The sequence below is a fragment of the Oncorhynchus tshawytscha genome, linkage group LG03 (genome assembly GCF_018296145.1).
Source record: "Oncorhynchus tshawytscha isolate Ot180627B linkage group LG03, Otsh_v2.0, whole genome shotgun sequence".
Classification (NCBI taxonomy): domain Eukaryota; kingdom Metazoa; phylum Chordata; class Actinopteri; order Salmoniformes; family Salmonidae; genus Oncorhynchus; species Oncorhynchus tshawytscha.
The window spans coordinates 15,206,163-15,231,318 of NC_056431.1; the positions used below are offsets into that span (position 1 = coordinate 15,206,163).

A 25,156-nucleotide genomic window follows, 5' to 3' on the forward strand; every position below is an offset into this window, starting at 1 on the left:
TGGCTACTTGTGGTTGTTGTCTTGGTTTGTCTCAGTGAGGAGTTGAGCAGACATGGCTTCACGGTCATCGTTGACATGCGAGGCTCTAAGTGGGACAGCATCAAACCTCTGCTGAAGATCCTGCAGGAATCCTTCCCTTCCTGCATCCACGTCGCCCTCATCATCAAACCAGACAACTTCTGGCAGAAACAGAGGACCAATTTTGGGAGCTCCAAGTTTGAATTTGAGGTAGGTCCACCCTGCATAGTCTCTTGTGATAGACATTCATAATAACTTGAGCAAGCAAGCTACCTAGCGCGAGATTGCCTTATGGGTTCTGAGAATGGCACTATAGCAATATGACTCCGCTTTGAATCGATCCTCAGATGTGAATCTTTTCCCAAAAGTGTCTGAGGAGATTGTATGTCTTAATCATCTTTAGGCTATACTGAGAATATGTTTGTAGTCTCTGGAGTTGTAAGGCATGAGGAAATTAGTTTGCAATGTGAATGTTTTTCTTCAAATGAATTGATTGCCTTCAAATTGAATTAAAGTTGTGTATAAGTGTTCCAAGATGTCGTTATGAGCCCTGGGAAGTGTTGTGTGGAATTGGAAAGGGACATTAAAGCTGCGACAGAGAGAGTCCCGTGTGGGTAGGAAGCTGGAGCTGTTCAATTTAGTTCTGACCTATTTAGAGTGGAACAAGGATATATGGGCTTCAGAGAGAGCAGAGTCTCAGTAAAGAGGGCAGTCTGATAAGGGACATCCAGATTGGCGTTAATCTGAGCCCACTGCTAAAGAATACACAACATACACATGAATGGGCTTTAAAGAGCTGTGGATACTGCATGTGTTGATGTTATCTCATAGGGATTTTATGTGTTATGACTGGTAACATGGCTGCAGCTATAATTCCTGGAATGTTTTTGCCCACCTTTTCAAGTGAACATTGGACGTAATAGATCTGTTGTTGACCACTCCTCATAATCCATGTTTAATTATGTTGGTTATGGAATTTTGACTCACAGTGATATTCAGTTGGTTTAGTAACATGATAGTCATTAATAATAATATCTGCATCTCGGGCGTCTCATGCATCAGAGTGTACTTTCAGTGCGTCGCTCCCGTAGAATAAGAATGACGTGTCATCAGTGTCATAAAATGACTTTCTACTTCTCGGGTCTCCTTCCATACCTTCCTCACAGACTGCTGTTTATTTTAGTGTCTGAACCCTCCCTCTTCCTCACAGACTGCTGTTTATATTAGTGTCTGAACCCTCCCTCTTCCTCACAGACTGCTGTTTATATTAGTGTCTGAACCCTCCCTCTTCCTCACAGACTGCTGTTTATATTAGTGTCTGAACCCTCCCTCTTCCTCACAGACTGCTGTTTATATTAGTGTCTGAACCCTCCCTCTTCCTCACAGACTGCTGTTTATATTAGTGTCTGAACCCTCCCTCTTCCTCACAGACTGCTGTTTATATTAGTGTCTGAACCCTCCCTCTTCCTCACAGACTGCTGTTTATATTAGTGTCTGAACCCTCCCCCTTCCTCACAGACTGCTGTTTATATTCGTGTCTGAATCCTCCCCCTCTTCCTCACAGACTGCTGTTTATATTAGTGTCTGAACCCTCCCTCTTCCTCACCGACTGGTGTTTATATTAGTGTCTGAACCCTCCCTCTTCCTTACAGACTGCTGTTTATATTAGTGTCTGAGCCCTCCCTCTTCCTCACAGACTGCTGTTTATATTAGTGTCTGAACCCTCCCTCTTCCTCACAGACTGCTGTTTATATTAGTGTCTGAATCCTCCCCCTCTTCCTCACAGACTGCTGTTTATATTAGTGTCTGAACCCTCCCTCTTCCTCACAGACTGCTGTTTATATTAGTGTCTGAACCCTCCCTCTTCCTCACAGACTGCTGTTTATATTAGTGTCTGAACCCTCCCTCTTCCTCACAGACTGCTGTTTATATTAGTGTCTGAATCCTCCGCCCCCTCTTCCTCACAGACTGCTGTTTATATTAGTGGCTGAATCCTCCCCCTTTTCCTCACAGACTGCTGTTTATATTAGTGTCTGAACCCTCCCTCTTCCTCACAGACTGCTGTTTATATTAGTGTCTGAACCCTCCCTCTTCCTCACAGACTGCTGTTTATATTAGTGTCTGAACCCTCCCTCTTCCTCACAGACTGCTGTTTATATTAGTGTCTGAATACTCCCCGCTTTTCCACAGACTGCTGTTTATATTATTGTCTGAATCCTCCCTCCCTCTTCATCACAGACTGCTGTTTATATTAGTGTCTGAATCCTCCCCCCTCTTCCTCACAGACTGCTGTTTATATTAGTGTCTGAATCCTCCCCCTTTTCCTCACAGACTGCTGTTTATATTAGTGTCTGAATCCTCCCCCCCTTTTCCTCACAGACTGCTGTTTATATTAGTGTCTGAATCCTCCCTCTTCCTCCAGACGGTCATGGTGTCTCTCGAGGGCCTGACCAAGGTGGTGGATCCCTCCCAGCTGACGTCAGACTTCGAGGGCAGCCTGGAGTACGACCACGACGAGTGGATCGATGTGCGCGTGGCCTTCGAGGACTTCGCCGGCGATGCCGCCCGGGCTTTGGCACGGCTGGAGGAGCTGCAGGAGACCCTGGCGCAGCGCGACCTTCCGCGCGACCTGGAGGGGGCACGGCGCCTTATGGAGGAACACGCCTCGCTCAAGAAGAGGGCCACCAAGGCCTCGGTGGAGGAGTTGGACACCCAGGGACGCAGGCTGCTCCAGAGACTTCAGCAGGGTAGTGTCACCCCTGGAGGCTACACTAACCGCGGCGGCGGGGGAACGGATGCTAACGATGGGCTCACAGGCCACCCAGATGCCCACAACTTGGTGCCCAAAGTGAGTGCTCTGCTCGACAAGTTGCATGGCACACGCCAGCACCTGCAGCAGCTGTGGCACATGCGCAAGCTGAAACTGGACCAGTGCTTCCAGCTGCGGCTGTTTGAGCAGGATGCAGAGAAGGTATGTTATGAACTAACTACACACTACTTTCACTTTTGTGTTCATAGAACAAGGCTTGTTTCTATTCAAAGGAATCCCATTTTAGTCCATATCGCTCATCCTAGCATTCATAACTAGAAAGAAAGCATCCCAAGCTCACCAGTGAAGTCTGGATTTGCACTGAGAATATTACTTCATAGCAAACAGAATGGGATAGGTATCTGCAGGAGTAATGATGCTTGTTTGCAGTATACTGTAATGGCCCATAGCCTGTCAGTGTGCATAGACCCAGCTACAGTTATATGGATGTCATGCAGCTATCAGCCAGATGGTGATGTGACACCTCCCTGCTGTGGAAACAGACATGTTTGTCAGTTAGTCAGAGCAAAGCTTTAATTACATCTCCCCACTACCACCTCCTCTTCCTCCTCCTCTTCCTACACCACCACCTCATCCTCTTTCTCCTCCTCTTCCTCCCCAGGCATGTCATTATTGTCCCCGGTTATTGAAGCATTTCTCAGAGGTCAAGTTGAAATGGTAGCTGTCACGCTGAGGTTTCTTGTCATGCTGGCTAAAGGTCCCTCCAGGGTGATACCAACCTCGACCAGCTGTCTGGCGTTCCCAGTGGCAACATCACGAGTCTAGGCAGTATGACAACATGACACCAGGGTCAGGCTGACACACAGTTCAATACAGTGGAGTGGAGTCATTCCATCTGCCTTCCTGAGAGTCCAAACATCCATGTCATCAGCCGTTAGCCCCCCTCCCCCTCTCTCTCTATCTCCCCTCCAGAGCTGTAAGATACAGTACCTGCTTATAGACATCTTCTTCTGTGTGCTTGTGCCTGCCTGTGTGCGTGTTTGTGTGCCCATGGCTGTGTGTGTGTTGCGCCGCCCACAGATGTTTGACTGGATCATGCACAACAAGGGCCTGTTCCTGACCAGCTACACAGAGATAGGAGGGAACCACCAGCATGCGGGGGAGCTGCAGACTCAGCACAACCACTTTGCCATGAACTGTATGGTAAGAATACACTCTTCTACATTATTGATTGAATCAGTGGTGTAACCCAATGACCATAAACTACTGTACCCCTCAGCTTTGTGTTAAAATACGTTGAAGCTTATTGATAGTCATCTATAGTGTATTTATAGTCAACTATAAATCTATAGCTTAATTATAGTCACCCCCCCCCTCTTAAAAGGGCCACATAATGATGGGTTAAACTTAACAGTCCTCCCAGTACCTACCACATGCAGTGTGAGGTTGAGACAAGCCGTCCATCTCCTGCCTGGGTGTGTTTGTGTCTGTCTGTCTGTCTGTGTGTGTGTGTGTGTGTCTGTCTGTACATGTGCGTGTGTGTGTGTGTGTGCTAACTATCCTGACCCTCCCCAGCTGCCTGCAGGGTTAAAGGCCCTAGCTGTGTTCTGTAGGGGAAGATGATAAATCACTTGGTCTCTCTGCCCTCTCTCCCTCTCTCTCTCTCCACTTGTCCTTGCCCTCTCCTGTGCCTTGCCCTGGCTGTCAGTAGTCAGTACAGGGCCCTAGTTCCAGACCCCATCTACTCTCTGTTGCTCATGGGGCCAACCAGGGAAAAATAAGGGCATGAATTGAAGCCCTAACTTTTTGTTTTACTGTATTTTTGGGATCCTCTAGATTTTCTTGAGCGGATGTTCTTGGGGCCTGAACATAAATACAAATAATTTCTAGACTACAAATTGACCGCAAGAAGCCCAAACAGATATCATTTTTGACTAAAACATAAAAATGTCAAACCTTGCTAACATTTGTATATGATCACATCTCTCTATTATGCGTGGAAATACTTGGGAACAGATTTCCTAAATTACAGTCACTTGGAACAAATTTCCTGGTGTTTTTACAGTTTTATGTTTAGCAATGAATTCAGCCCTCAAGGTGCCAGTTGGGGAACCTATCTCTAGATTGTATGGTGGTCTAATACTGTAAAGTACACTTACACTAAGTACACTTACACTGTATGACATTGTTTCCTTGGACATATTCCTCTATACCAGGGGTTCCCGACCTTTTTCACTCGCACCCCCTGTGCGCTCACCACATCTATTTCTATTTCTATGCTGGAGTGAATTTTGCAGTTTTAAAGCAAATTGTCTTGCAATTCTATACATTTTGCCATGTCTAATGTGTATTCATGTGATATTTGAGTGACAAAAAAATTACAACAATATCTATGGGTTGAAAAAAACGAAATTCTAAAAACGTTGTCATGGGCTAGTTGATCTGGACATTTCTGACGAGTTGTAAATATCTCTACGGTCTGCAATGACTGACAAGAGGAGCTGATGATGCACTACCCAATTTCCAAATGCAACCTTTTGCATTCTACTATTATAACTTTAAAGTGTAATTTTAAATCCGGACTGAGTTCGTATTTGTATTTTGTATTTCTTTTTTCTGCTGACCCCTCGCCCAACAGTTTGGGAACCACTTCTCTATACAATTAAATGTTATCCTCTTATCATTTAGTATGATCTTGCTTGTAGAGGTTTTTCAAGTTATTTTGTGCTGAGCCAGCCTAGCTTGTTTTGAGAAGCGGACAGACAGACAGGCCCCATTGAGGCAGGGGGATCACCAGACCTAGACCCAGCCCTGGTCACAGTCACACAGGCATTATTGTGCATGACTTAGCCATCAGTGTGCAGTGTCAACAATAGGCAGGGGGACTCTGGAACAGAGGGACTGACGCCTCCTTTTCCCCAGGATGCCATGCTTCCTGTTGACTAGAAAGACTATGTGACTGCCTGGATCATATTTGGGAGGTAGAGCTAGTTGCTGATGATGATACTGTGAGGGTAAAATATGTGTGTGTGTTTGAAAGGGAGGATTATCACAATGGCTGGGGCTGGGGCTGATGATGAGCATCTATGATTATGTCATTTGTAATATGCAAATGAAAGGTATGGAGATGTGATGGTAATCTGCCCCCTATGGTGTTGTTGTAATATTACACTCAATGGTTCCACTTTGGGGAGGAACGTGCCCTTGACTATTGTCAGAAATTCAAAACCAGTTCAATAGAAAAGCAGATGGCCATCCGATAGCAGCACAATGGAAGCCTGTTTGAAACACATAATGGAAATGGTAATGCTAGAATGGACATGTCATGTCATTGTGGCCTAGTCTCCTAGTGTCTCCTCTCTGTGTGAATATTAGAACAAGGTAAATATGAAATAAAAATAGACTTTCTGTCATGTTCCTTATTTTGGAGAAGCTAGCCAGTAACCCCAGGTGCTTCCTGTTCAAGACATTCTCCCCTCTCACACTCTCAGAGTCTATGAGCCTAGGTGTGTGTCCCAAATGACACCCTATTCCCTATATAGTGCACCACTTTTGACTAGAGCCATATGGACCCAGGTCAAAAGTAGTGCACTATATAGGGAATAGAGTGCCATTTGGGACTCAGGCTTTGGTTATTGGCATATGCCAAGTCCTCCATTACTGTGTCAGTCTCATTGATTAGTTCTTCCTGTTCCATCCTGATCCTATCTCCTATCTGTAATATTGTCTGTTCGTTTACAACGGGGAAAAAATGGAAACACTATCATTATCATGTTCACGTGTCGGACCAGTCCCTTTGGTGTAGACAAATAACTCTTGATTGCATTTTGAATTCCCCAAGTCTGGGATGTGGAGATGGAAAGCGGCCACACTTCATATCTTTGCCATGCAAAAATGGGCTTTGTGACAGCAGTATAAGTGCCAGTATTTTCCTCTGTGGAGTGGACCCTCCCTGCTCAGCATGTGTGATGCTTGAGAGACAGAGGAAGGTTCTGTGGTATGCTGCTGTGTGGGTAAGCCTTGGTGGTGTATGTAATGTGATCAGTCAATGGATACTATGCAGAGGCCTGGCCCAGTGTTTACTTTCCCTTTAACCCGGGTCCTCCAGGAGTTTTACATTAGGCCTGCCCTCTGTCTAGCTCCCCTGGCTAAGATACCATGCTATCTGTCGTTTTACATTAGGCCTGCCCTCTGCCTAGCTCCCCCTGGCTAAGATACCATGCTGTCTGTCGTTTTACATTAGGCCTGCCCTCTGTCTAGCTCCCCCTGGCTAAGATACCATGCTGTCTGTCGTTTTACATTAGGCCTGCCCTCTGTCTAGCTCCCCTGGCTAAGATACCATGCTGTCTGTCGTTTTACATTAGGCCTGCCCTCTGCCTAGCTCCCCCTGGCTAAGATACCATGCTGTCTGTCGTTTTACATTAGGCCTGCCCTCTGCCTAGCACCCCTGGCTAAGATACCATGCTGTCTGTCGTTTTACATTAGGCCTGCCCACTGTCTAGCTCCCCTGGCTAAGATACCATGCTGTCTGTCGTTTTACATTAGGCCTGCCCTCTGCCTAGCTCCCCCTGGCTAAGATACCATGCTGTCTGTCGTTTTACATTAGGCCTGCCCTCTGCCTAGCTCCCCCTGGCTAAGATACCATGCTGTCTGTCGTTTTACATTAGGCCTGCCCTCTGTCTAGCTCCCCTGGCTAAGATACCATGCTGTCTGTCATTTTACATTAGGCCTGCCCTCTGTCTAGCTCCCCTGGCTAAGATACCATGCTGTCTGTCGTTTTACATTAGGCCTGCCCTCTGTCTAGCTCCCCCTGGCTAAGATACCATGCTGTCTGTCGTTTTACATTAGGCCTGCCCTCTGTCTAGCTCCCCTGGCTAAGATACCATGCTGCTTGTCGTTTTACATTAGGCCTGCCCTCTGCCTAGCTCCCCCTGGCTAAGATACCATGCTGTCTGTCGTTTTACATTAGGCCTGCCCTCTGTCTAGCTCCCCTGGCTAAGATACCATGCTGCTTGTCATTTTACATTAGGCCTGCCCTCTGTCTAGCTCCCCTGGCTAAGATACCATGCTGTCTGTCGTTTTACATTAGACCTGCCCGCTGTCTAGCTCCCTGGCTAAGATACCATGCTGTCTGTCGTTTTACATTAGGCCTGCCCTCTGTCTAGCTCCCCTGGCTAAGATACCATGCTGTCTGTCGTTTTACATTAGGCCTACCCTCTGTCTAGCTCCCTGGCTAAGATACCATGCTGTCTGTCGTTTTACATTAGACCTGCCCGCTGTCTAGCTCCCCTGGCTAAGATACCATGCTGTCTGTCGTTTTACATTAGGCCTGCCCTCTGTCTAGCTCCCCTGGCTAAGATACCATGCTGTCTGTCGTTTTACATTAGGCCTGCCCTCTGTCTAGCTCCCCTGGCTAAGATACCATGCTGCTTGTCATTTTACATTAGGCCTGCCCTCTGTCTAGCTCCCCTGGCTAAGATACCATGCTGTCTGTCGTTTTACATTAGACCTGCCCGCTGTCTAGCTCCCCTGGCTAAGATACCATGCTGTCTGTCGTTTTACATTAGGCCTGCCCTCTGTCTAGCTCCCCTGGCTAAGATACCATGCTGTCTGTCGTTTTACATTAGGCCTGCCCGCTGTCTAGCTCCCCTGGCTAAGATACCATGCTGTCTGTCGTTTTACATTAGGCCTGCCCTCTGTCTAGCTCCCCCTGGCTAAGATACCATGCTGTCTGTCGTTTTACATTAGGCCTGCCCTCTGTCTAGCTCCCCCTGGCTAAGATACCATGCTGTCTGTCATTTTACATTAGGCCTGCCCTCTGTCTAGCTCCCCTGGCTAAGATACCATGCTGTCTGTCGTTTTACATTAGGCCTGCCCTCTGTCTAGCTCCCCCTGGCTAAGATACCATGCTGTCTGTCGTTTTACATTAGGCCTGCCCTCTGTCTAGCTCCCCTGGCTAAGATACCATGCTGCTTGTCGTTTTACATTAGGCCTGCCCTCTGCCTAGCTCCCCTGGCTAAGATACCATGCTGTCTGTCGTTTTACATTAGGCCTGCCCTCTGTCTAGCTCCCCTGGCTAAGATACCATGCTGCTTGTCATTTTACATTAGGCCTGCCCTCTGTCTAGCTCCCTGGCTAAGATACCATGCTGTCTGTCATTTTACATTAGACCTGCCCGCTGTCTAGCTCCCCTGGCTAAGATACCATGCTGTCTGTCGTTTTACATTAGGCCTGCCCTCTGTCTAGCTCCCCTGGCTAAGATACCATGCTGTCTGTCGTTTTACATTAGGCCTACCCTCTGTCTAGCTCCCTGGCTAAGATACCATGCTGTCTGTCGTTTTACATTAGACCTGCCCGCTGTCTAGCTCCCCTGGCTAAGATACCATGCTGTCTGTCGTTTTACATTAGGCCTGCCCTCTGTCTAGCTCCCCTGGCTAAGATACCATGCTGTCTGTCGTTTTACATTAGGCCTGCCCTCTGTCTAGCTCCCCTGGCTAAGATACCATGCTGCTTGTCATTTTACATTAGGCCTGCCCTCTGTCTAGCTCCCCTGGCTAAGATACCATGCTGTCTGTCGTTTTACATTAGACCTGCCCGCTGTCTAGCTCCCCTGGCTAAGATACCATGCTGTCTGTCGTTTTACATTAGGCCTGCCCTCTGTCTAGCTCCCCTGGCTAAGATACCATGCTGTCTGTCATTTTACATTAGGCCTGCCCGCTGTCTAGCTCCCCTGGCTAAGATACCATGCTGTCTGTCGTTTTACATTAGGCCTGCCCTCTGTCTAGCTCCCCCTGGCTAAGATACCATGCTGTCTGTCGTTTTACATTAGGCCTGCCCTCTGCCTAGCTCCCCTGGCTAAGATACCATGCTGTCTGTCATTTTACATTAGGCCTGCCCTCTGTCTAGCTCCCCTGGCTAAGATACCATGCTGTCTGTCGTTTTACATTAGGCCTGCCCTCTGTCTAGCTCCCCCTGGCTAAGATACCATGCTGTCTGTCGTTTTACATTAGGCCTGCCCTCTGCCTAGCTCCCCTGGCTAAGATACCATGCTGTCTGTCATTTTACATTAGGCCTGCCCTCTGTCTAGCTCCCCCTGGCTAAGATACCATGCTGTCTGTCGTTTTACATTAGGCCTGCCCTCTGTCTAGCTCCCCCTGGCTAAGATACCATGCTGTCTGTCGTTTTACATTAGGCCTGCCCTCTGCCTAGCTCCCCCTGGCTAAGATACCATGCTGTCTGTCATTTTACATTAGGCCTGCCCTCTGTCTAGCTCCCCCTGGCTAAGATACCATGCTGTCTGTCGTTTGCATCCAGGAACGAAGCCATGTAGTGGAGAGAGACTGTTATTTAGCCTTACATTTGAATGCTTCACAGATGTCGTCGGAGTCAGAGGCGTTTGTCGTTTTTCAGTAGGGCAGATGTCTTTATCTAGCCCAGCCCTGTGTGTGTCCGTTCTGTCTGTCCGTATGTCTGTCTGTTTGTCCGCGTGTGGTGTTCTCAACTCTCATCAGTTTAAAAAGTGTTTGCAGACAGACAGAGATGTTGAACATTGGTCCATTGATGTTCCCCTGCTATGGATTAGTATAATGAGGATTCACCCACCTCTTTTTCAGAGCACACTGCGGTTTTGCGTGATTCATTACAGCCTCTCATTTAGATAAAAGGGGTAATTGAATGCTAACGGTCCTGCATGTAAAATGGAATAATTAATTGGTGTTTGCTGATCTATGTCTTATCTTATCACAACAGCTTTTAAAGGGACATGGTGTTGTTTTGGTGTTGTTTTGGTTTTAGTGTGCGAGTAGTAGAATGACACTGACAGTGTCAGGGAGGGTATCGATCCCTAACCGACAGATGCTAATTACCCAGCATGCCGTAGATCTCAACAGCAGGCAGCGAGAGCTCATCAACTGTGTGTGTGTGTGTCTACAGCTGGCAGCAAGAGCCCGTCTCCCATAAACACCTCATTAAACCATTGAGATAACGTTGTAGCTCTGACCACATGAAAGAGGAAGCCTACTAAAAGGCCTTCTCAAACAAGGGAAGCTTGGCCATTGTTGAGCTGTACTAGAGCCAATAGGACTCGAAAGTAATGACCACTGTTTTAGTACAGCACAGCCTGTGTGTGACTGTACCATACACTTGATCCCACTAGTCACTTTTCTTTGGACTGGAAGTTGTACTACTACAATCAAACCCATCCAAAGTGTTACGTTTTGAGCAGCAGGCAGGCAGTGAGCGGAGTGGCCTTAAGCCCTGTGATATGGGTGATAAAGGAGAGGGAGAAACTCATGACCCGTGACTGAACCTCTTTCTGTCTGGGTGGATCTCCTGCTATGCCCTCCCTTTTCCGCACCTTCCATCCCCTTCTCTGTCCCCACCCAGCCACACACAGTGCTGTGGGCGTCCGTCAGGGCTGGCTGGGGCTGGCTGAGTGGAAGCATGTGGACATGTGGTCAGACTAGAGGGACTTCCTCCTCTCCCACGGGTGTAGCCCCTCTGCTCTACTTGGCTCGCTACGCTTCACAGGATAACTAACATCAGCTGCCTGCTGCACACTCACCGTCACCTCCTTAATCTTTTGATTGGATGCGTTTGTTGGTTCAGCAGTTGGGTGACCATTTTGAAATGTTGTAATGTAATTTACCATGAATCTCAATTGGGGGTTTTTCTTCACTGAAAATGCTCAATATTCTTTTATTATGACTTCACTGATATTCTCACTTCTGGAAACATTTTTGGCCATTCTATGGATTTTCTCAACAGGATGCAGCTTTGTTTTGTTTCACAATACAGGCACTTAGCACTATGAGAGTAGTCCCCTTATTGTCTGTTTCCAGTTGACAGTTTACCTCCCCTCTGTTCACTGTAACGTAAGAGAGTAGAGGCCAAGGCTAGCTGGTGTTTTCCTTTGGACTGGAGGGGTTCTGTTCTCTTCTCTGAGTAATAGTCTCTCTGGGTGTTTGTTTTTAATTTGGTCTTGGTTGTGTGTGTGTGTGTGTGTGTGTGTGTGTGTGTGTGTGTGTGAATGTGTGTGTGTGTGTGTGTGTGTGTGTGTGTGTGTGTGTGTGTGTGTGTGTGTGTGTGTGTGTGAGTGTACAGTAGGTTGTGTTGTGTGTGTTCTGTGTTAACTTCTCACCAGACTCCCAAGCCCTTACTATTGATGTAGGCCCTCATGTGGCCGGGTCTGTAGCCATGGCCCACCCTGTGCTGATCTATGTCTTTCTATGTCTGTCTCCCTCCATTTAGGTCTGCCGGTCTGTCTGTGTTTCTGTCTCCTTCTCTCCCTGTCTCTGTCTGTCTTTATGCTTGTCCGTCTCCGCCCCTCTAAGTCTCCCTCCCTCCTCCCTTCCTGCCTGTCTGTGAATCCCTCCCTGTCACCCTCCCTTTCTGTCTGTCTGTTACCCTGTTTGTCTGTCTCCCTCCCTCTCAGCCTCCTTCCCGCTCTATCTCTGTCTATGTAACTATTGGTAACACTTTACTCCCCTCTCCTCACAGAATGTCCGTCATGTCCCCTCCCTCTCCTTACAGAATATCTATGTAACTATTAACCTTGTCATGTCTTCTCCCCTCTTACAGAATATCTAATATGTCTCCTCCACTCTCCTTCCAGAATGTCTATGTAAATATCAACCGCATCATGTCTGTGGGGAACCGGCTGTTGGAGTCTGGTCACTACGCGTCGCAGCAGATCCAGCAGATCTCAGGTCAGTTGGAGCAGGAGTGGAAGGCCTTCGCTGCTGCCTTGGACGAACGCTCCACCCTACTGGAGATGTCTGCTGCCTTCCACCTGAAGGTGGACCAGGTGAGGAGGAAGCACACACACACACACACACACAACAACAACACTCGCACACACACATTGTGATTTTCCAGATTGAACAGAAAAGGACCAAAACACTCTACTACCTGTTCCAGCGCTGTGCTCCTACAGAGACCCACACTCTTGTTATTTTCCTCTCTCTGCCTCGTTTTACTCCCCGTCCTCTCTCTGTCTTTTCTTCCTGTCTGTCTGTCTTTCTCCTCCTCCCTCTCTCCGTAACCTCTCTGCCTTCTTCTCTCTTCACCTCTATTGTAGTGCATGAGGTCAGGTTGAAACCAGATGTCCAGAGTAGCAGGGTGGGCGGTATTGTTATAGACTACAGGTTTGTGTACCCTACTATCCCCAAGGATTTGAAGCTACTCCATGGATTGAATCTTACCCTGCTTTGGTAGAGGCCCATGTTATATATGGACTTAGTTGTTGTCATATGTTTTCCAACAAACTGATTCAAGTGGAGGTGTCATCTCTGCTGTTTGGTTGTTTGCGGTTGGCATGTGAAGCTAAGTTTCAGTGCTGTGTGTGTGTGTGTTTGTTTACCATGGTTCTAGTGAAGCTGTGGTAAACTGAAACCTCTCTGTCAGTCTGGAGACAACAGGGGGATGATTGAGGAGAAACACAAAGAGAGAGAGAGAGAGACGCACTGAAAAAATGAAATGAGATGATGCCTTTGTCTTTTATCTCCGCTCTCTTCATCCCTCCATTTCTAGAATAATCACTTGTTTTGTATCAGTATTCTCCTGAAGTGCCTCTACTTTCTGTTCTACTTTCCTCTCCTCCTCTCCCTGGCCAGCTCCCACAGGAACAGATGAAAATAGTTCCTATCTCTTAATGGCATTGTAGTACGCTGCTGGGATAATGCAGAGCTAATAATAATGTTAGCGAGGGCTGCCTGTAAGGCAATGTGTTGCTTTCATCCCCTGCCATGAATGTGTAATTTACTGATTTACTAAACAGACAGAAAGGGAGGCAGACAGACAGAGACAGAGAGGGAGGCAGGGAGGCAGACAGGGAGGGAGGCAGACAGACGGAGACAGAGAGGGAGGCAGACAGACAGAGACAGAGAGGGAGGCAGACAGGGAGGGAGGGAGGCAGGGAGGCAGACAGACGGAGACAGAGAGGGAGGCAGGGAGGCAGACAGGGAGGGGAGGAAGGCAGACAGACGGAGACAGAGGGAGGCAGACAGACAGAGAGGGAGGCAGGGAGGCAGACAGGGAGGGAGGCAGGGAGGCAGACAGACGGAGACAGAGAGGGAGGCAGACAGGGAGGGAGGGAGGCAGACAGACGGAGACAGAGAGGGAGGGTTAGAGAGACAGAGACAGACACGAGGACAAGTATAAGTCTTTTTCATTGCCTGTTTTTGATATGTACACGTTTTGAGTATTTTAGAACAAGAGTGTTTTTGTGTGCACTAGTCACCGTGGTTGGATGATTGCACATACAAATGCTGTGGTACATTTAGGTAGTCATGACGTTATTTAACCCTTCTAAAATAGAAAAGTGTTCAAGTAGTGGAACTAATGTGCCGTTTAGAATTAGCATAATATACCTTTAACCTGCTATTGGTTTTGATCTCTTTCATTTCTGTACCACACACCACCATGCACACACCCCCTTCTGATTATCATTATAATGTGTGATCATGTGTGTGTGTGTCTCCTCCAGTACATGGGTAATGTGGAGCCGTGGTGTAAGGCGTGTGGAGAAGGAGACCTGCCCTCTGAGCTACAGGACTTGGAGGACACCATCCACCATCACACAGGACTCTATGAGCACATCACCACTGCCTACTCTGAGGTACTATGGGGCCTGCAGTCACTACATATTCTGGTGCCCAGTGCTCATGTACTGAAGGGATTAGTCAGTGATTAGCACTTTTTGTGTCATCGTGTTTTAAAGTAAAATAAATAGCATCTGCAACATGCACTCAAGTAATCCTGCATAATTCAGATTCATTTGTGTTTTCAAAGTTCATTGTCAACCTTTTCCCCACCTCACCTGGGATCTCTCCTATCTTCTCCTTTCCTCTCCCAGGTGAGCCAAGACGGGAAGTCCCTATTGGACAAGCTGCAGCGGCCCCTGACCCCGGGTAGTGCTGATTCGCTGACGGCCTCGGCCAACTACTCCAAGGCGGTGCACCACGTACTGGACATCATCCACGAGGTGCTACACCACCAGAGACAACTGGAAAACATCTGGCAACACCGCAAGGTCCGGCTGCACCAGCGCCTGCAGCTCTGTGTCTTCCAACAGGACGTCCAGCAGGTACACACGCTTAGGAAGACGCAGGCACACACACACACTCACACCTCACACACACACAGTGACACAAACATACACACAAACACAAACAAACACACAGAATACATACTACACAGATACTTTACCATCATTGTCAGAGATCACTATACTTATTGTACAGTGTTTTATTAATCTAAAACCTGATTTTCATGCATGTTCAATACCAAAGAGAACCGTGTTGTAATTTTGCAGAGTACATTTAGCTGTCTCCACTTTCTTCAAAGCATTTTCAGTGGCTCCTGGGGTTTCTGAGTGAAAACTTATCTGTGTGAGTTGCTGACAGACCCTTGTGATTAGGACTGAGCTGGTTTCTACTTCTCTGTGCCCTGTGGACATGCTCGTTATTCTCTGTATCTCTCTCTCTGTATCTCTCGCTCTCTCTCCTGCTCTCTCTCTCTCTCTCTCTCTTTCTCTCTCTCCTGATACGTACTAGTTGCCATGGTAATCCAATATACTGCCATGTAATGTGTTGCGTGTTCCATATGTCCCATAGAATGATGCGCTCTAAGGGGAGAGACCTTGAAAATCCTGTTTATTCTTCTATTCAGCAATAATAGTGAGATGAGGCAACTGGCCACCCATCTGTTCAATAAATAATAAGGCCGTTATTAACTGAGATATATTATCACAGTCCATAGAAAGGCTGACACGTTGGTCTGTAGTGGATTATGGATTTCTTCATCCATGTTTCCTTATTAAAAGTGCCAGGTTGTGTCCCAAATGACCCCCTATTCCGTACATAGTGCACTACTTTTGACCAAAACGTATGGACTAGGAATGGGGGACCGTTTGAGACGCAGGCCCAGACTTGGCACAGTGATGCAGAGCAGAGGGTAGAGGGTGGGTCTGAACTGGGAAGGCATTATGTTATGGCAGTAGCCTTAGACAGAACTGGGCTGTCTATAGAGCTGTCCCAGACACAGTTTGTTAAGTCCCAAAGCTCCCCCTTGTGGCGCAGCACATCATATCAGCTCATACAGTACATATCAATAACATCCCTGTTCATAGGCTAGTAGTCACTACACCTGGGTTCAACTAGTATCTGTTTTCTTACAAATGCTTCAAGCATTTAATTGAGCCTGCATGGAGTGCTGGGGTTGTACTTTTGGGACTAGCCTATTTAATTGATTCCAATCTAGCCCGGCAGGCTCAATCAAACGCTCAACATATCTGATTCCAAGTAGCGAATATCCTAAGGCCCATCACTGTACAGAGATGTTGTCATCGAGCATGTGCTACATCTCTCTAGGGTCCTAATAACAGCCTTTATTAGACACGGCTCTGGCAAACCCTCTCTGTACCGGTGTATTTCAGTTTCTCACTCTCGCCCCTGTGTGTGTGTGTGTGCAGGTGCTGGACTGGATAGAGAACCATGGTGAAGCCTTCCTCAGTAAGCATACCGGAGTGGGGAAGTCCCTACACAGAGCTCGGGCCTTGCAGAAGAGACACGAGGACTTTGAGGAGGTGGCCCAGGTGAGCTGGGACACACACACACACACAGAAAAATAGTATTATATTTTGTGAACTTATTCATGTGTATGTTAATAGCCGATATGTTCATATAATTACCTGTAATGTGGCAGTCCGCATAATGTCTCTTCTAATGCCCCCCTGTCCAGAACACCTATACTAACGCTGACAAGCTGCTGGAGGCAGCAGAGCAGCTGGCCCAGACAGGAGAATGTGATCCAGAGGAGATTTACCAGGCAGCCCACCAGCTAGAGGACCGCATCCAGGACTTTGTACGTCGCGTGGAGCAACGTAAGGTCCTCCTGGACATGTCTGTGGCCTTCCATACTCACGTCAAAGAGGTACGAGCCTGGGTCCCCTTATAGGATTATACAGTAGATCTGTACCTGTTGAAAAACAGTACTAATGAAAGTTATTGTTGTATTTGATATACAGGATGTCTCGAGTCAGAGTCTACTAAATTGCATGAATCTGAGTGTGAAACGACTTTAAACCTTTTTAACTATTAAAGAAAGTTGTGTGTATTGAGACCTGCCAGCTAGCTGTTGTAATATTGATACCCCTCTAGAGGTGGTAATGACATCTGGTGTAGATGTTCTCATGGTAGGGCTGTGAGAGGGTTCTACACTGCTCACCCTGAGGAAAGTTTAAGTTCAACCTTTAAAGGAGTTCAACCTCCCCCTCTCCCCAGCCCGTTTAGTGTTGTGAAAGAGATGACAGCCAGCCAAGGTAATAAGAGGTTTGATACAGGAGTTTAGTGGCATGAAGAATTTATTACATCAGTACTGCCACATAACACACCACCCACACACTGAAGAGTAGAAGTGTGAGTGTGTGTGCGTGTGTGCGTGCATTATGTTGTATTTATACAACGGCTGGGTCTAATCCTGAATGCTGATTGGTTAAAACCGCATTCCAGCCTGTGTCTATTCCATAAATTAGCACCGGCTAAATCTATGACGTTAAAATGCATATTTACTCTGTTCCATCTGCATGCGCAATCCACTGTCTCATCAGCCCAGCCGAGCAATTTATAAAAAGCATCTAGATATTATCTCACATTTCTTTTAGACAAGCATTTCGTTTTCAACAGAGGAGATTTGTATAAATCTTTCTGTTTTCCTCTCCAACATTTGCAACATTGTTTCAATATTCAAATTCAATCTCCAGCTCTCACATAGTAATGAATGGGTAGGGAGTTGAGAGTCAGGATGAGACAGACAGGCAGACAGCTTTTTCAGCCATTCGAAATCAAGAATCAGCATACATTTTATGGATATATACAAAGAAATATCAATAGAAACCAGGTCAAACAAAATGAAGTGCAGCTAGTTTGCTGTCTTTCCAGCTTCAGTTTGAAGGGATTGTGTTAGTTGTGCTGTTGGCTAGCTCCTCTGAACAACAGTGTCCTGATGAGAGAGCACATTTTCTATGCCAGGTGAAATTGCAAATCATTAGCTCATTGTTATGGATGTCTCCAAATACATGTCACTAGAAAACAGCTTAAACAAATGCAAATCCAGCTACTTTGTTGTCATTCTGGCTGCACTGTTTGATGTGACTATAAATTAGCCGTTATTGGCAAGCTAGCAAGCAAGGGATAAGAATGTTTTCAGCCAGTATGGCAATGGAACGTTTAGGACAAACAACTGGGTCGCGTCCATGGATACAGAACAAAAAGACTTAATGACTGGGTCGCGTCTCTGCCATCCGAACTGATAGAACAAACGACCAGCCAGCTTGGGTAGCAACCTTAGATTTGTGTCGGGACTATATCTTGTGGAAGGATGAAATAGTATGAATAAATTCATCAAAATACATTTTTTAATTAAAATATGTAAATCATTATTTGAATATGTTGGTAACCCGTAATATAAAAGTGATAATGCCCCCAAAGCCGGTGTTTGGAGGATATATTGGCACAGTTTGCCAGCACTCTAACAACACCCCTGCCAATATATCCTCCAAACACCGACTTCTCTGTCATCATCATCACAATGATGTGTGTGTGTGTGTGCTGTGACAGTGGATGGGCTGCCCAAAGTGACACTGACACATAGGCGTATTTTCCTGAGCGTGACACACATCTCCAACAGCCTAAACCCAGTGCCTCCCTCCCCCTCTACTACTCTCATCTACTAGACTGGAGCCTAAGAGCTATTGCCACAATTTAAGAAGCTGTTCTGTTTCTGAAATGCCTTCTATTCAAAGCTGTAATTTGTCATGCCTTTATTTGTGGTGAAGATTACGTGTGTTGTGTTTGAAAGGTTTCCCTTGTAAGAAGGCAGACCTTTGGAATGAGTGTGAGAGGTGGCAGTTTTACCTATAGAGGTGGTTCTTCACTATAGTCTCCTAAAAACAACATGAAGCTTTTATGAGAACGTTAACTTGCAGTCTGTGTTGTTTCAATCAATGTCATTCGTTTAGGCATTAATGAACAGCATTAACCTTTCTGTGAAGGTTCTGTGCCAGTGCGCTGTACTTTACTCTGCGTGCTGACATTGATATCATCTTTACAGTGCATGACTCACACAGTGGTTGGTGGTGGCCTGATATTCATATGAATTCATCATTTATTGTATGTGTCCATATGGTGTAATAATACCCATCTGTTGTATGGAGGTGGTTGGATTAGGCCCAGTTCCAACTTTCCTCCTCTGTTTTTAGCCTGTGTTGTGTTTGCCTGTCTTTGTGTGTTAATATGGAAAAATAGAGCTCTATGAACTGGAACAAAACACATTTTGGGTCTCAAATGGCATCCTATTCCCTACATAGCACACTTTGAATTTTGAAAAGGGCCCTACGGGACCTGGTCAAAAGTAATGCACTATAGGGAATAGGGTGCCATTTGGGATGCATAGAAAAAAAGCAGTGGGTAGTAGTTGGGCAGGGAGGGTCCTACCTGCTGGTGCAAGTGCTTTAGTTTGGCCCACCCTGCCAATATAACCAGATGGTTAATCCTGCCACAATGACTCAATGCAGCTCCCTCCTTCACTCCTCTTTCTCTCCCTCTCTCCTCTGCTTTGTCCTTCTTTACCTGGCTCTCTGTGTGATAGCAGTCAGCTCCTTTACCTTTCTAGTGTGTTTGTAGCGTAACAAGTTGGTCTCGTGTGATTGGCCGGCAGACCTCTTACTGTATTTCTGATTGGCCGCCTGTGCTGTCTGTCACTGTGTGCCCATGCAGCTGTGGACGTGGTTGGAGGAGCTGCAGAAGGAGCTGCTGGACGATGTGTATGCTGAGTCTGTGGAGGCGGTGCAAGACCTGATCAAACGCTTTGGCCAGCAGCAACAGACCACGCTGCAGGCCACTGTCAACGTCATCAAGGAGGGAGAGGACCTCATCCAGCAGCTCAGGTAGCTCACAGCGCACTCATCCTCCAACCTAAATCAATCCCTTCTAGCCAATACCCGCCATAGAAATATGCTACCCGCTCTACTTTTGTAGATCTGAGCTAATGTACCAAGTAATAAAGGTAGTTTTGTGTTTATTTAGAACTGTTCAGCATTTTAGAGCAGTATCACTGTCCCCGTAAGCTGTGTTTACCCTACCGTTAGGAGGCAACAGAGGTGCATTTGAAGCTTCTAAGATCATGCCATCTAACACATCATTAAACTCTGCTAGCTGTTCCACCACCTACAGTGTTACCTGTAATTCATAACATTGAAACGAGTGTATTTAATGTGTTTGTTGACCTATCTAACCTCTGACTCTGGCCTCCACACAGGGACTCTGCTATCTCCAGTAACAAGACTCCCCACAACAGTTCCATGGCCCACATCCAGAGTGTCCTACAGCAGCTGGACGAGGCCCAGGCTCAGATGGAAGACCTGTTTCAGGAGAGGAAGATCAAACTGGAACTCTTCCTGCAACTACGCATCTTCGAGAGGGACGCCATCGACGTAGGTGGCCCCCATGTCCATAAAGTTCAGATCGATCAATCTCTCAATCAACCAATCTATCATGTCCTCTATTGCCCGTACAGTGAGGGAAAAAAGTATTTGATCCCCTGCTGATTTTGTACGTTTGCCCACTGATAAAGAAATGATCCGTCTATAATTTGAACAGTGAGAGACAGAATAACAACAACAAAAATCCAGAGAAACGCATGTCAAAAATGTTATAAATTGATTTGCATTTTAATGAGGGAAATAAGTATTTGACCCCTCTGCAAAACATGACTTAGTACTTGGTGGAAAAACCCTTTTCGGCAATCACAGAGGTCAGATGTTTCTTGTAGTTGGCCACCAGGTTTGCACACATCTCAGGAGGGATTTTGTCCCAATCTTCTTTGCAGATCTTCTCCAAGTCATTAATGTTTCGAGGCTGACGTTTGGCAACTCGAACCTTCAGCTCTTTCCACAGATGTTCTATGGGATTATGGTCTGGAGACTGGCTAGGCCACTCCAGGACCTTAATGTGCTTCTTCTTGAGCCACTCCTTTGTTGCCTTGGCCGTGTGTTTTGGGTCATTGTCATGCTGGAATACTGATCCGCGACCCATTTTCAATGTCCTGGCTGAGGGAAGGAGGTTCTCACCCAAGATTTGATGGTACATGGCCCCGTCCATCATCCCTTTGATGTAGTGAAGTTGTCCAGTCCCCTTAGCAGAAAAACACCCCCAAAGCATAATGTTTCCACCTCCATGTTTTACGGTGGGAATGGTGTTCTTGGGGTCATAGGCAGCATTCCTCCTCCTTCAAACACAGCGAGTTGAGTTGATGCCAAAGAACTCCATTTTGGTGTCATCTGACCACAACACTTTCTCCCATTTGTCCTCTGAATCATTGAGATGTTCATTGGCAAACTTCAGATGGGCATGTATATGTGCTTTCTTGAGCAGGGGGACCTTGCGTGCGCTGCAGGATTTCAGTCCTTCGCGGCGTAGTGTGTTACCAATTGTTTTTTTGGTGACTATGGTCCCAGCTGCCTTGAGATCATTGACAAGATCCTCCCGTGAAGTTCTGGTCTGATTCCCCACCGTTCTCATGATCAATGCAACTCCACGAGGTGAGATCTTGCATGGAGCCCCAGGCCGAGGGAGATTGACAGTTCTTTTGTGTTTCTTCCATTTGCGAATAATCGCACCAACTGTTGTCACCTTGTGACATCCTTGGAGAGCTCTTTGGCCTTGGCCATGGTGGAGAGTTTGGAATCTGATTGATCGATTGCTTCTGTGGACAGGTGTCTTTTATACAGGTAACAAACTGAGATTAGGAGCACTCCCTTTAAGAGTGTGCTCTTAATCTCAGCTCGTTACCTGTATAAAAGACACCTGGGAGCCAGAAATCTTTCTGATTGAGAGGGGGTCAAATACTTATTTCCCTCAATAAAATGCAAATCAATTTATAACATTTTTGACATGTGTTTTTCTGGATTGTTTTGTTGTTATTCTGTCACTCACTGTTCAAATAAACCTACCATTACAATTATAGACTGATCATTTCTTTGTCAGTGGGCAAATGTACAAAATCAGCAGGGGATCAAATACTTTTTTCTCTCACTGTATCTGACCGGTGTCTTTTCCAGAGATTGAATGTTTCACAGTTAGTGTTTCTGTAGTAGTTTTATCTGATAGTGTAAGGTCTTCAGTCCCTGCTGAGAGACTCCAATGAGTATTTCTGCTTCTGCCGTTATTCTAATCTCTTTCTTTCCTGTTACACCATCAAAGGACTGAAGCAGTACAGTAGTTGATTAATGATATTGATTCACATCCCAGAAATACCTCGGTATTTGGTTGGATGACAAGTTGCCTTTTAAAGTTCATGTGGATAATCTTGTGACAAAGCTTAAATTGAAATTGGGTTTTTATTTTCGTAATAAGACTTGCTTCCCTCTTATGGCTAGAAAGAAGCTTGTTCAGGCAACTTTTCTCTCTGTAATTGATTATGGTGACTTGTTGTATATGCATGCAACCTCCTCCGTCTTACAGAGACCGGACTCTGTTTATCATGCAACCTCCTCCGTCTTACAGAGACTGGACTCTGTTTATCATGCAACCTCCTCCGTCTTACAGAGACTGGACTCTGTTTATCATGCAACCTCCTCCGTCTTACAGAGACTGGACTCTGTTTATCATGCAACCTCCTCCGTCTTACAGAGACTGGACTCTGTTTATCATGCAACCTCCTCCGTCTTACAGAGACTGGACTCTGTTTATCATGCAACCTCCTCCGTCTTACAGAGACTGGACTCTGTTTATCATGCAACCTCCTCCGTCTTACAGAGACTGGACTCTGTTTATCATACAACCTCCTCCGTCTTACAGAGACTGGACTCTGTTTATCATACAACCTCCTCCGTCTTACAGAGACTGGACTCTGTTTATCAAGGCATTCTTGCGCTTTATTACAAATGCCAAGTCACTCCCCCATCATTGCACATTGTACCAAATGGTGGGTTGGACCTCACTTTGTATGCGCAGAAAGATACATTTGTATGTGTTCATCTACAAAGCCCTTTTGGGTCAACTCCCTCTTTACCTCTGTAGTCTCCAACACCACCAGCAGTTACCATACCCGGTCTGCTAGGTGGTTGCAACTTAAAGTCCCCAGGACTTTCACAGTATTAGGCAAGACTGCCTTTTCTTCTTGTGCAATAGACGCATGGAATAGCCACTGAATGGATTTAAAATATTGATGGTAGACTTTGTGACAGAGGAGTGTAAATGCTTCTCTTAGGCTGGATCATGTTGTTGTATTGTATCGTGTATGTTTTCATTCTGTAATGTATTGATTGTTGCTGCCTTCTTGGCCAGGTCTCCCTTGAATAAGAGACTCTGGGTCTCAATGGGCTTTTCCTGGTTAAATAAAGGTTAAATAAAATAATTAATTAATAAATTAAGCACTAGCTACATCAGCCTTTGACATTATAAAGCCTGGACCACTGATATTCATGAAGTAATCATTCCCCTTTCTGGAAAGTTATTGTACCGAGGTAATGACTCATTTAAGGCTGTGTGTGTCTCTGTGTGTGTCTGTGCGTGTGAGTGCGTGCGTGCGTGCGTGTGTGTGTGTGTGTGTGTGTGACTAGTGTGACTGCTGCACTACTATTGTGACATTACACCTCAGTGTGAGATGGGCTGCATGTGCAGACAGGCAAGGGGCAGTGTGTGCCAAGCACAGCTCGATATTTCATTCACTGACTGTAGGTTTCCACTTGGGAGAGACATGTGAGACATCTTTATGATAAAATTAATAGGAATATGAATGCAATGTCATGTGATTTGTTGTAATGTCAAACTGCACTGTAGTCTACTTACTGCGGCGAAAACGAAACGTCCTCTTCCTCTATCCAATGACCCTGTTATTTCAACACAACACCAACACTTCAGGTATGTGCGTGCCTTGTTTCCCCTCACACACACACACACACACACACACACACATACACACACACACACTCACACACATACCTGAATTGTTGGTGTTGTGTTGCAATAACAGGGTCATTGGACAGAGGAGGAGGATGTATTTCGTTTTCAGCACATTCTATTCATTTTATCATAAAGATGTCTCACATGTCTCTCCCAAGTGGAAACCTACAGTCAGTGAATGAATTATCGAACCGTGCTTGGCACACACTGCCCCTTGCCTGTCTGCACACGCAGCCCATCTCACACTGAGGTGTAATGTCACAATAATAGTGCAGCAGTCACACTAGTCTGTGTGGTAAGAGACCACAGCCAGACTGGTACAGTATTTTCACCTCAGAGGTGCAGCACAGTAAAGCCTTCACATTAGCTGTGATCTGTGGGAGGGACGGAGCGGTATGTCAGTCAGTCAGTCAATATGACACAGGAGAGAGGGAGGGAGAGGTTGTTTTCCCTCTACTCCTCCTCTTCACACCCCCGGGATGCTGTTCCTTCTTGGCTCCCAATGAGGGGTTCCGCAGGAACATGCTGGTTCAGGTTCAGGTTTGAGGTGAGGCAGAGGCATGCAGTGTCCCAGTCAGTCCCAGAGCAGGATTCCTGTCCTCACGGAGCCAGTCTCCTCTCCATGAGCCAGGAGGAGGGAAAGATGGTGTGTGTACTTAGACCCAGAGAGGGGTTTCTACTCTTCTTTGTGAGAGCAGCCCGGCCCGGTAAGTGGCTCCTGGCGCCTGGGAAGGAGGGAACGTTAGAGAAGAGGAGAGTGGCAGGTGAAGAAAATATGTTAGAAGGACTAAAGGCTTGTGATATTTATGCCTGGGATCTTTGCCTCCCTGTCATTCAGCCTTCTGTTATGTGCTTATGAGTTAAGTGAATATGACTCCTACAGAACAGTCAGCAAGACATTTTCAAGAGCGATTAGTGAGTTTGGGATTTTTGGAGTTGTAGCACTCTAGACTGGATCGTAATATTTTGAGAAGGGTTTTTGATAGGACTAGGGAACTCAAGAAACAATATTATCACAGTACTTATTATCGCGATACTTAGGTGCTGATACGATATGTATCGCAATTCTCACAATTCTACGTATATGTATTGAGATTCGCTACTGTGATTTTATTGCGATTTGATGTTCCAAACATATTTCTCACCATATGTCTGCTGCAGAGGAACAAGAGAGAGACATGAGAAAACATGTTTTGATCAGTCATGGAAATAAAGGAGCTGAAAACAAATTGGCTTCCAATTTAAAATAAGATGGAGAACAAGGTATGGAGAAAATACTGGAGATTTGGTGCAGGTACATCCAACTAGCACAAAAATAATATTGTCAAAACGACACGATACAATATATTGTCAAAAATAATAAACCGATATATAACTGTATCGAATTTCCCCATCACTAGTTTTT

The 25,156-nt window shown here is 46.1% G+C and overlaps 1 protein-coding gene across 5 annotated transcripts in view; it reads left to right on the plus strand.

The window, feature by feature from the left end:
- LOC112228299 (triple functional domain protein-like) overlaps positions 1-25,156 on the plus strand; it is a 146,494-nt gene that overhangs the window by 62,155 nt on the left and 59,183 nt on the right. For all 5 annotated transcript variants that reach the window (XM_042310490.1, XM_042310475.1, XM_042310482.1 and 2 more), the window contains 10 exons: positions 36-228; positions 2,441-2,989; positions 3,869-3,991; positions 12,402-12,593; positions 14,274-14,405; positions 14,643-14,873; positions 16,260-16,382; positions 16,529-16,720; positions 19,564-19,733; positions 20,105-20,279. In XM_042310490.1, coding sequence (XP_042166424.1) covers positions 36-228; positions 2,441-2,989; positions 3,869-3,991; positions 12,402-12,593; positions 14,274-14,405; positions 14,643-14,873; positions 16,260-16,382; positions 16,529-16,720; positions 19,564-19,733; positions 20,105-20,279 — 2,080 coding nt within the window. The remainder of the gene's footprint in view (positions 1-35; positions 229-2,440; positions 2,990-3,868; positions 3,992-12,401; positions 12,594-14,273; positions 14,406-14,642; positions 14,874-16,259; positions 16,383-16,528; positions 16,721-19,563; positions 19,734-20,104; positions 20,280-25,156) is intronic.